General features: G+C 37.3%; 1 protein-coding gene across 2 annotated transcripts in view; it reads right to left on the bottom strand.

The window, feature by feature from the left end:
• The window catches only part of Map7d3 (MAP7 domain containing 3), a 33,782-nt gene that overhangs the window by 9,308 nt on the left and 11,642 nt on the right, over window positions 1-12,832 (bottom strand). The window contains exons 6-12 of one of the 2 annotated variants that reach the window (XM_004862333.4): window positions 10,162-10,254; window positions 8,990-9,115; window positions 5,095-5,834; window positions 4,401-4,528; window positions 3,863-4,062; window positions 2,524-2,659; window positions 1,224-1,362 (exon numbers count right to left, since the gene is read on the bottom strand). In XM_004862333.4, coding sequence (XP_004862390.2) covers window positions 1,224-1,362; window positions 2,524-2,659; window positions 3,863-4,062; window positions 4,401-4,528; window positions 5,095-5,834; window positions 8,990-9,115; window positions 10,162-10,254 — 1,562 coding nt within the window. The remainder of the gene's footprint in view (window positions 1-1,223; window positions 1,363-2,523; window positions 2,660-3,862; window positions 4,063-4,400; window positions 4,529-5,094; window positions 5,835-8,989; window positions 9,116-10,161; window positions 10,255-12,832) is intronic. The other variant, XM_087202120.1, reaches the window with a different exon arrangement.

The raw sequence follows: 12,832 nt of genomic DNA, 5'->3' as shown, positions 1-12,832 counted from the left end.
TGTAAAAAATTTCATTTAATCTCAATATATCTCAGTGAAACAGAGAACGCCAGTTTATTTTTAATTTTGTTTTTAGTACTGGGGATCGAACTCGGGACCTTGCTCTTGCGAGGCAGGCACGGTGCCACTGAGCTAAATCCCCGGCAAAATTTTTTTCTTTTTTCCTAGTTTAAAAAATTAAAGTTCCAACCTCTTGATTCAGTATATACATACATATGTACGTATGCATACATATATATATATATATGACAGGCTGGGGATTTAGCTCAGTGGTTCCGGCACCTGTCTCGCAAGTGCAAGGTCTCAAGTTCAATCCCCGTTACCAAAAAAAAAAAAAAAATATATATATATATATATATATATATATATATATATATATATATATGACAGTCCTAGGTTGTCATTTTTCAAAGCATTAGGTAGAAAGCACAGAATTGGGCTAAATGTTATCTGAAAGGTTTGGGATGTCAAAGTTATCATTATGAACAGCAGACCACCTTACTTTAAAAGTATATGAATGACTATGGAGCTATCCATTAACATAGCAATGTCTTAGGAACCAAAATCTTAGGTTTCTCAAAAGCACTAAGAGAATTCATAACAGTTCCTTCCCAAGGAACGCCAGAGCATACAATCATTCAAGAAGCATACAACCAGTTTTGATGAATGATACACTAGCATTGGGCATATCAACTGGGCTGTGGCAGTACTGCCAAATGAGCACAGCCTAAGCTCAGTTTGGGGATTTAGCTGGCAGTTTGAATTTAAAGAGTAAGACATTCTTCTTGGTCAATTTGATGATTTTAAACTTTTAGAGGTACTCCTAATGTCTTGCTTTCTTACCTGCTGAAGGGTGTGAGGTGCAGCTGTGAGTGCCATGTGTAGCACCACAGAATGCAAGACAGGGAAACTGACCTGGGCTGTTTATCCAAAATAAAGGTGTGGTAATGTACAACCTGCTGCTTTCTGGGTTTGTTTGCTGCCCTTGTGAAACATTCCAAGGCTTTGCTGGGGGTGGCTGGAGATGATCTATCTGCTCAAAACCAGATTGCTGCTTTGAGTTTCAACTGTAACTTTATTAGCTGGTTCTTTTTTTTTTTTTTTGGTACCGGGGATCGAACTTGGGTCCTTGCGCTTGCGAGGCAGGTGGCAGAACCACTGAGCTAAATCCCTGGCCCTATTAGCTGGTTCTTATCTGTTGCTAAAGTGTGAAGCCAGCAAACCTGTTGCATTATTCTCTGGTCTTCTTGAGGCGGATATCCTTTGCTCTTTTCAATCTCTTTTTCTTGTTGCCTATCTTCACATTTTGAGAACTCTTCAACTTGGGCTTCCTCCACCTTCTTTGACACATCTGCCGCTTTCCTAGTAACACAAAGTACATATAAATATCTTTTGGTATTTATCTTAGTCATTACCATATAAAGCTTTCAGTAGTATGTGAAACTACTTGGGTATAGTAACTGAATTGACACTTAAACCAGATTCATTTTCTGTGTTGTTGCTACATGGGATTTATATAATTTTAACCCTTTTAAATGGGGTGAAAAAGAATGGGAGTAGAAAAAGGTTTCTATCAAGTACTGGACAACCTTGCATCTTAAAGATACATACCTATGTACACATGAAAGAGAAATAATCACTCTTTAACTTTTTAAAGCCACAGAGACCACCTCCAAGGCCTTACATCTGCTCACACTCAGTCTCACTTGGGGATGATGGGTAATTTAGAAGAGGGTATAATGGTGTCCGAGTGCTCAGTGCTTTCAAATGCTAAATTAGCTCTGTTTACACGAGGCAATGAATAATACTCTTCCAGTTACAATTTCTTGCTAAGCCGAATATCCTCTTTCGCTTCCTTTCTCTAAGCTCATATAAAGTATATGCAAATATTATTTCAAAGAACACTTAATACTGGAAAATACAGTCAAGTACTATAGGTATTCTTTGCAGCAGTGGACAGAGATTTACATTATACAGCCCAATATAAAATGAGGCTCAAGATGGAACAGCAAGGAACCGCTCTTCCAAGTTAGAATGCACATAGCTGTACGTAAGACTCACGGCCCACAGGACATCCTTCCAGCAAGTCAGTGGCCTGATAAGATTCAGGTGTCACAAAAGCCACCGGAAAGCCCACAAAGTAAAACAGTATAATTTCTAGGTTTACAAACCTTAAAGTTACAAGTCTTTAAAATAAAGAAAGGGGCTGACACCAGTGAAGGCAAGCAGCACAGTCCTGTGATCACTCAGGTGCTACTGCTGAGAGACAGGATCCTGGACACAAGCTTGAACTCCCTGTGCGTTCTCCTAGCACACCTTCATGGCACATGACGTATGGAGACGTCAGTGTCCTCTGCTCGGCTAGTTGCAAAGCCTTGAAATGCTTCCTATACTTTCTCGGTTTAGAAGGCAATGAACGATTTCTGATCTTCAATGAAGAAAAAGTCAATTGTTCTTTGAGGGTAAAATTTTAAGTTTTGGGCCCTAGCCAAGATTTAGAGAATAGAAAGGCTTTGTACTGACCTTGGTTCCACTTCTTTCTGGAGTCTCTCTTCTTCCTTTTTGTCTTTCTGTTCCCGAGCAAGACGGCGCCTTTCTGCCAAAATTTTTGTTGCTTCCTCAGCACTCATGGTTCCTGGTGTGCTTTTATTACCAGACTCTAGTTTAAATAAACATGTGAAACAGTTTAGGGAACTCATTGCCTCTCTACCCAACAAAGTGCAACGCAACCCAAAACATCAAAACACCAAACCATATGTGTGAAGACCAAAATGTCTAAATAACATGCAAACTATAGGTGAGTTGTTCAAAGCCCCAACTGCCCCTCAACAACAGAATTGGCATTTTGTTTCTTTTAAACCACTACTTACTCTAAAATGCAACAATATACTTCTACTTTGGTTTTAGCTGTTTTGAGAAAACAATCAAATGACTCTGGGAAAGGATGAAGAAATACTAAAAACAGGGAAAGCCAAGCTTATGCTTGCTCCAAATGCAGACTACAAATTTTAAATACTCAACTAATCAAAAGTATACCTGGCATACATTTGGAGATCTGTACATCATTTTTATTACTGAGTGAAACTTTGATAACAGTAAGGCTATCAGTAAAATAAAGTGAATACATGAAAGTATAATATTTTACTCTGTGTAACAAATTTATTTTCAATAAGCCACATGTGAAAATGAAAATTTTAAGACATATGAAGGATGAATAATTTGTAATAAAAAGATTATTTCTGTTACAAAGACTTCACTGTGGAGTGGAGTTCCTTGGAAAAGTAAAATTCCCTAGTGTGTTAGAAATTAAGTAATGTCTACAGGTGTAAGAATGCACAGAACAGGCAAAACAGTAATATGACACTTTCAGGAGCCTGCATAGAACACAAACCAAGACATAGCACATGTTAGGTCTATGTATGGAAAATGACCTACATCTCCTGTAAAAACCCACTCATCCACCAATAGCTGGATGTGCTCTCTCCAACCACTAGCCAATATCAGAGCTGAAAGGGTCCACGGGGATTATGTGGACCAGTGATGGCGAACCTTTTAGAGCTTTCAATGATAACAAACAGCTTGCTGCAGCATGTGTGCCACAGGTTCATCACCACTGACCTAGACCACCCTTCTCATCCAGAAATATACCTTCCAAAGCAAAGGAATGGGGGAGAAGCTCTGACAAGGGCAAGCAAGAAGAGAAGACGGTTCCAGGACCAGTGGTTGATTAAATTCTCTTTACCTCAAGTGGGAAAAAAAAATGAAGTTGAACATTCCCAAAGGACCTTAAGATTTTTTTGTGTTACCAAAAAAAAAAAACCAACAAAAAAACCCCAAAAACCTTCTTAGTGAATATACTTACCTTCGTGAATCGCACGCTTTTGGCTCACAGCCTCAAATTCATTTGTAGTTTTAGAAACAGTTTCTCTTTTCTTTTTGAAAGTACCCAATGCATTTGGCACAAACAGAGTACGTTGGATGGGTATTATTTTATGGGATGGAGACTGTGATGGCTGTTTTAAGCCTGGTAAAGGTGAAGGGGGGCGGTTCTTCTGATTCTGCCTGCGAAAAAGTAACAAATGTGTGCTAATTAATTTTAGTATACAATTTCATAAAATACAATGTCCAGGGCTAGGGTATATAGCTCAGTGGTACGGTGGTTGCCTAGCATGTGCAAGGCCCTGGGTTTGATCCCCAGCCCCTCAGTCACGTCTCAGCACTGTATGATGATGGTATTATTCTCTTGGAATTTTTTAAATAAACAAAAGTAAATCTACTTTTAAAATTTTTTCTGTATACTTGTGTTGCCATGTATACTATATATTTCATTTATGAAACACCGAAATAAAATTTATTCTAGTAAGACACTTAAGAAGAACAGCTTCAAACAGACTACTTACATAGTAGTTATGGGTGAGGGTGGATGCCTCTCCTTTGTAGGAGATGAAGGCCATTTGTAACGTGGTATGTTCCCCAACGGGCGCTTCTTGCTAACAGGGTTTGAGGTCTGTTTGTCTACTTCTGGTTTCTGAGCAGATCAATGTAATAAGAAATTACCAGCAATTATTTTACTGCAGCTAGCTTTCTTTCTAAGAGAGAAACATTCTGAATAAAATACAACTATTAGCTCCTTAAACTCTCAATTTTTCTTTAGTGCATGAAAGCCAGAAACTGTACATAGATATTTTCTTCAAGACAAACAAGTTATATTACACTATTCAATAGATCAAAGAAATAAATTAAAAGAAATCTTACTTCAAAAACCTAATTGCATTTCTAAGTCTTAATTAAGGGTTTGGAATATTTCTCAAAAGCTTTTTCTTCAGAATTTAGAAAGAGTTCATATAAACAGATACATTTTTTGCCTTGTATGAAAAATTAACTAATAACCTAGCATGGGGGAGGTGCTGGTACAATGAACATCAGAGAATGTAAAATTATATAAACGACAAATTAGTCATGTTGTAAAGCCTAACCTACTGTGTGTGATCTATACAATGAAATTACATGTTTTATTAGAAACCTTGTTAGTGAAAAGTACTTGACAAACCTCTGGAGAGCCAGTTTTGTCTTGCAGATGCTTTTATTGCTCACCTTGCAGGGCTCTTTAGGGGGTTCTTCCACACTCGCCTGGGGGGTTGCTTCTACCAGCACCTCAGGAGGGGCTGCCCCACCCTCCTCGTGTGATTCTTCCACACTTGTCTTGGGCCCTGCTTCTGTGTTCGCCCTAGAGGGAGCTTCCACACTTGCTCCAGGCAGCTCCTGCATACCCTCCAGGGAGGCTTTGACGCTCCCCTCAGGAGAGAAGTCCATGCTTGCCACAGGGGAAGCGTCTGTGCTCACTTCCGGGGAGGTGTCCAAGCTCACCACCGGAGATGCTTCCACGCTGGTCAGGGAAGAGGTTTCCATGCTCACCTCGGAGGATGTGTCCCTGCTCACTTCGGTAAGCATGTCTGTGCTCTCTCCTGGGGTCGCCTCCCAGCTCAAGCTGGGGGCTGTGTCCATGCTCATCTCGGGGGTTGCCTCCGAGCTCACCATGAGGGTCATGTCCATGCTCGCACCAGGGGTCGCGTCCACACTCACCCGGGGGGCGGACTCCAGCTTCACCTTGGGGAGTTCTTCCCTGCTTGCTGCAGAAGATGCTGTGGGAGACGCTTTCACTTTTGCCTTGAGGGGTGCTTCCACTTTCTCCAGGGGAGCAGCGTCTACTTTTGTCTGTGGAGGTATTTTCTCAGTTGACTTGCTGTGCATGCTGGAAGTCTTCAATTGTTCGCTACTATGGCTCCTCAAGGGCGGTGTGTGTACATACTGGAGTAGGTACTTTTTGGTGACGCCTATAGTAAATGAGAACAGGAAGTAAAATTCCATAAAGTTAGAAATTTGGCAAGATTAAAAACACCACGTACAGAGAAAAGAGACTTAGAAAATCACAGGGATTACACATAGCACAGCGAGTGTTCAGTAAATGCATCACAGACATAGGACAGAACCAACATGAAGTTAGTACTTCAGATGCAACACCAACAACAGAGTTGCTGTGATAGCAATGGCCTAGTACAGATGAAAAGAAGATGCTTCTCCAAAGCTGATGTTTGCAATAAGCCACTTCTACTTTAGTCACACTGCATTTCAGATTGGTTTTCATGAAAACTGCAAGATCTTCGAGACTTTTTAAGACTAATTTGAACCTCTTCACTAGGCTAGACATCTTACCATTATAAGGGGGATTATGTAAGACACTCCAAACTTGATTTGTTTCAGAACAGAATTAAGGAGCATTTCCTCACCCTACTAATAATGGTATCAAGGCACTCAGAAGGGATAGGATCTCCAATGTCTCTTCCAGTTTTAACAACCCAAATTATCTCTGCCCAGGAAATGGACAAAAATGCTAATATGCCATGTCAACTAAGATGGAAGAAAATAATAATTCCAATGTTTGGAACCAGGTAACTTTATATACTACTAGTGGGAGTACAGATTAGTATATTCTCCTTAGGGGGCATTTTGGTAATATATATCAAGAGCCACTTAAAAAGTATACTTTTTTGTTCTAGCAATTCTACTTCTATGTTTATCCTTAGCAAAGAAGAGATAAATACATAAAATTATCTATATGGGGTTGCTAACTATTCCATTGTTTATAATATTGACACTGCTGAAAATATAATCCAAATGTTCAACAAAAACTTGGACTATACTAAGGAAATCATGAACATAATACGCGATTTTTGGACCTAGAAAATGGTATATATTGAGTTTAATAAAGGTAGATTATCTCAGTCTGTGAAAAAAATATATAAATGCAAAAAAAATTATTGTTACCAGTGAATGCTGGGATAGTAGGAAGATTACATTTAAAAGATTTTTCTGTGCCATGTATTTATTGTTTATATAATAAACACTTTGAAAAGTACTTGCTGGTAGCTTTCTTACAACTTAGTAAATATATTCACCACCTCATCTTTAAGTATGGATGGAAAATTTTCACATGAGCTCATCAAATAATTAAAATAGAATAAATTACCCAAGATTGACTACATCTGAATAAAACTTTTTTTTTAAATTGCAACTATTTTATTTTACAAATATCTTACAAATGATTTATTACAAATGATTTTTGATATATTTAAGTAATAATGTATTTGTATATAAAAGCTTATCATCATACATTCTAATTGGCTATGGGCCACTTTGTCTGGCTTAGGATATAATCCCCTTCTTCCTGCTGCTGAAATCTGGGGTACAAGAATCTGCCTATCTTGCTGCTGTCCGAAAGACACACTTTGGTAATCCCAAATTTGTCAGCTTCTTTGGTTTTGTTTTGAGACAGGATCTTGTTATGTAGTTCAGGCTGGGCTTGAGCTCACTAGGTAGCCCAGGCTGTCCCTGAACTTGCAGAGATCCTCCTGCCTCAGCCTCCCAAGTGCTAGGATTACAGGCGTGCACCACCATGCCTGGCTGTCTGCTTTCTTTGGTCTCTCAGTATCTTCTACCTTTGGTGGCTGGTTCTCATGCACGAGGTCTTCTCAAAACAGTTTTTGGTTTTTTCGGTAGGTTTTAAAGGAATAAATGTGCTTAGATTCCTTTTTAGTAATTTTCTTAAGAGTATGCTTTGATGACAGTAGAAAATAAATATTTAAAACAAACGAAATAAAAACTTAATGCTAACTTCAAAGTTGAAGGAACCTGGAAAACTTTAACTATCGAACAAGATTAGGGAGTTAGGTAAGGGTAGGGGCACTTGGGGATTTCTCAAGCTCTGTGAAAGCAGACAGAAAATGCAAGCTCTCAGCTACAGAATGAGTGACGGCAAACACTCTCGTGTTTATGCTGTAAGCACTGCACATGGGCACATCACACACACAATGTCATAGCGTCACGACTCCACTGTGCCAACACAGGTGAGCTCCCAATAGCTGTCAGAAACTACCAGATCATAGCTATTCCTGCCTTATGTTTTAGGCAAATAACTGTGGAACAGCAATATAAATATTGATTTTCTAGGTATTTTCTTTACATATTTGCATGTACATAAACAGTCACATTATTTAACATCAACAGCTTGTGTTACAGAAAATTTAGTAAGTATAATGACTAAATTATTATTATTATTATTATTTTTTGGTACCAGGGATCGAACTCAGGTCCTTGTGCTTGCATAGCAGGCGGCGAAACCACTGAGCTAAATCCCCCGCCTAACTAGATTATTATTATGATTAGCTATAGAAATTTAAGGCAAAATATTGAGCTTTTTAAAATGGTGATCCATTAAACTAAAACAAAACTTGTAAAAAAATCTTACAATAGATTGGAGGTGGGGAAGACTGGTGGAAAATAACATGATATACATGTTACTGGGCATAAACAATGTTGGAAATCAGAACTAAAAGCAGAAAGGCTGCACTATAAGGAAGGCTGTGATAGCATTTTGATTCATTTTATTACTCATATGAATAATGATAGGAAAAAAAGCAAAAAGGGCAGGACACGTTTTGGAAAGGAAAAAGCAGAGGGGGAAAATAATGAGGACAATGCATTAGTGCTCTTCATTACTTGGGGTGTCTTGCTACCTGCTACCTACAGGTATATCTACCCTTCTGTACCTATGAATGAGAAGCTATGAATGAGAAAGGCCACATAACCCTGAAGATGAGTTTTATTTTACTAACAATCTTTATGCCCTCAATTAAAATGCTTAAAGTTAGATTCAAAATTCCATATTTTAGGAAAAAGTAGAGTAGGAAACTTTCTTCCTTGACATTAGTGAATTTTCAAAATTCATAGAGCTTTAAAATTGAACAACCACCACCAAAGATAGCTATCTTAGCATATAAATTATCCATTACTCAGATTACTATGCTAGAAGTTTGGAAGCTAATGATTCACATTATTTTAATGACTAAATGCAACAAATTGAGTGATGGAGCCCATTTTTTGAAGTACAGACACTAATACTTTCAAGCTTTCTATAGTGTATGACTGTTACCTGTATTTTCTTTTCCTGGGATGGATAATGAAGCAGCACTCTTGCTTCTGGCCACCGATGCTTTTGTTGGGATGAGTAGATGACTGATTAAATTATTCTCTGGAGTATTATTATGAAAGCGATGAGCTAAATGGGAAAACAAGTCAGAAAATATTCAGTTTGTGGTCTCACATATGAATAAGGCAAAGTGAACATGAGCAATATGAACTGCTGTAAAAATGGTAACATTCCCAGGATAACAGTGTAACAGGGTTGGACACTGTCATCTGACCAGATCACAATGTCAGGAAGATAATACCTGACTAGAGGAGGAAAGGCCACAGCAAAACATAAGGAAGAAATCCAGGTAAAGTACTTAACAGAACAATTCCTACTCTATGGGGAAACTTACACATGAAGAAAAAAATTGCACATGAAAAGACTTCTACAGGGACTCCTACAGATGTATGCCACTGACAATCATAATGTTCAAGCCAGTCCATGGCCAAAAATTCATTACGAAAAGCTCCCTGTCGTTCACTGAATTCTTTTGTGAAAAGTGAAATATATTGCAAATATCTTGCTCCAATAAATCTTTATGTTCATAAAGATCCCTCTGACAACAGCATTTGTTTCTATAGGATTTAATCGAATCAATTAAGTAGGCTCTTCTGTGAGTAAATGGATCAGTGTAAAACAAAAAGCAACAAACACCTGTTAAAGGGAAACGCTAGGAGGAAAAGGTTTTAGTAATTATATATTTTTGTACAAAAATCATTAGTGAAAACATGCACAAAAGATCTACATGGGTAATGCTATGAGGGAACAGAGCAAAGCTCTGATGTCCAAAATGTGGCCAGTAATTTAGAGCTCCTAAACACAACCTGATAAAATGTTTGAATTGAATCAAATCCTCCAGTATAAAACCTATCCATCTATTATAACATTTTGTAATTTATTTTTTCAGCTTCATTATAGACCCCTTGTCAACTGATGACAGGAAATACATACTTCATTTAAAGACAGGCTTTTCTGGTTTCTGCCAAGTAAGCATGATACCAATGCATTTTTAGTTCAAGAAGGGACATTTTGGCTTCCAGTGTCAGCAATGACTTTTTTAAGCATCCCAGGTTGACGTAATGTACCTCTTTTAAACTACAACATAAGATTTATGCTTAAAAATAACTAATCACCCAGCTTATCTTCCATATGTCCTGTTGCATTAGAGGAATGCATTTTGCTCTCTCTTCTGTTCAAAGATGAGCTTCTCTTATTTTCTGTTTTTCCTAAAGACCAAGTGCAAAGGAGAATTACTTTTCAAAAACTGCTTAAATATATTATTTCAGCAGAGAGTCATTAGTCTTTTCAAATTTTTAGAAAAATATTCTTTACCCTTGCTTGTAAGAATTTAATTTCAAATACTGTGCAGTTTCTACATCTCCAAACTTAAAACTAGTTTACTTTTTGTTACCTGAAATGAAAAAGTTATTTAGAAAATGGCAAAAACTAACAGGGAAAATGTCTGATATTATTTGACAGCATCCAAGTTCCCAAATGAGGAATATAAAACCTTTAATTTAAAACATAATCTATGATGTCTAACACAAAAAGTAATTTATACCTTAGTTATAACTGGTGTTTTTTTAAAGTTGAATATTAACATTTGGTACAGATGTCACAATTTAAGCAACCCAGCTTAAGTGTAGACACTTGTCCATTTTTCTTGAAATACTCTAGTAATGTCTGTTTAAAAGAGAAATTCTCTTTTGGGGACTTGTAAGTTAGTACATATTGGCAATATAGTGTGATTTGAAAAAATCCTTAAAGTGATAATGTGATTGTGCAGCATGAACCGTAGAAGTCTAAGTGATTGAAATGTGATTAAATCTTGTATCCTTCATTAGCATACTGCAAGAAATGACAAAATAGTGTGAAGTTATTATGAAGCAGCAATGAGTAGAAGAATCAACCAAAATTGAAAACAAGTTATTTAAAATATTACATGTTAGATTATGAATTTCATTTGAGCTTGAGATGCTGATCTCTCTGGATTGAACAGGTTTCAGTTCAATTTGAAGAGATTTTTCTGGAATCACTAATTACAGCATTCATCACTTCAGAGTGTGCACCATACTTTACCTTCAAGTGAATTATTTCAAAAAGCATCTTCCACATATACCTTGTATTAAAAACTAGTAAATAAATCATTTAAATAGTTACTTGGACTTACTCCTTCAGTGCAAATTAACTATTACCTTGAAAGTCATAATCTGTCCCTTTTCTTTACATGTTTCATTAATATGAAAGTAGACATATAAATGAAAGCATACTACTGTTTGCTCATTATATTAAATCTTTGCTAGTCCCTGAAAAGAATTAGGTAGTGAAACAGTTAACTGTTGTGGAACAACTAAGATGTATTAGAATGAAAGTACATAAACATGACATTGTAATTAATGTTACCTAATATTTCTACAGGATTTAGTTGGTGGACAATATATTAATTTTACCATATGACAAGCAAGGTACGGGGGACAATCTTCCTACATTAATCTATGAACGAACTCAGGCTAGACCCAAAAGTGCTTGGGAAAGCACAGTGAGGGTAGGGGTGGTAAGTGGATCAACTTAGATGACTACAAGAGAAAACAAGATGCACTCAGGCTGGCAACAAAATCCACGACCTCTCAAGCTCATTGTTGAAATTGCAAGAGCCCTAAGAGTACAAATAACATAATGTGAGTTTCAATAAAAGAAAACTCTTTTGCCTCCGAAGTCCTTTCAACATATTACAACTATAATATTGTTTTAGACAAAACCAGAAATCTTAGATGACTACAAGAGAAAACAAGATGCACTCAGGCTGGCAACAAAATCCACGACCTCTCAAGCTCATTGTTGAAATTGCAAGAGCCCTAAGAGTACAAATAACATAATGTGAGTTTCAATAAAAGAAAACTCTTTTGCCTCCGAAGTCCTTTCAACATATTACAACTATAATATTGTTTTAGACAAAACCAGAAATCTTAGATGACTACAAGAGAAAACAAGATGCACTCAGACTGGCAACAAAATCCAAGACCTCTCAAACTCATTTTTGAAATTGCAAGAGCCCTAAGAGTACAAATAACATAATGTGAGTTTCAACAAAAGAAAACTCTTTTGCCCCAGAAGTCCTTTCAACATATTACAACTATAATATTGTTTTAGACAAACCCAGAAATCTTTTCCACTAAGTTAGCCACTGCTACAATTAATTATACTTGTTTAACTGATATTGCCCAGAATCTTTTGAGTATTAAAATTTTATAGCCATCAACATTGCTCAAAAAAAAGGTGAAGGCAACTAATTAATATAAAAGAAACATGTTAAGATTCAAACTATTATTTGAAGTAGTGTTGCTTCACTTTGTTTTCTGAGATGGGGGGGTCTCAGTAGGTTGCCCACATTGGCTCTGACTCCCCGGTCTCAAGTGATCCCACTGCCTGTTTCCCGAATAGCTGCAACTGAAGGTGCATAGCACCATACCCAGCCATCTGCATGCTTTTTAATGGCTAAGTTTGAGGGAATGAGGTAGATTTCCCTGTAATTTTCTTTCCAAGATCATGCCTATTGTTTCCTCTAGAAAAAAAAAGGATTTTCCCCATCTGGATTGATGGATATGGTTGTTTAACACATTTAATTATCAATGAGAAGCACCAGCTGCTACAAGCCAAAAATGGTCACTGATACACACTCAGGTACAGACTTTTTTTGGTACCAGGGATCAAACTCAGGACTTTGCTCTTGCCAGGCAGGTGCGGTGCCACTGAGCTACATCCCAGGCCCCAGGTACAGACGAAAAAATACTAACAAAAGGCAAA

This window comes from Heterocephalus glaber, unplaced genomic scaffold (assembly GCF_053883595.1).
Source record: "Heterocephalus glaber isolate CG9 unplaced genomic scaffold, H.glaber_assembly_v1.0 deba00001764, whole genome shotgun sequence".
NCBI lineage: Eukaryota > Metazoa > Chordata > Mammalia > Rodentia > Bathyergidae > Heterocephalus > Heterocephalus glaber.
This window is presented reverse-complemented; position numbering and strand designations above follow the sequence as displayed.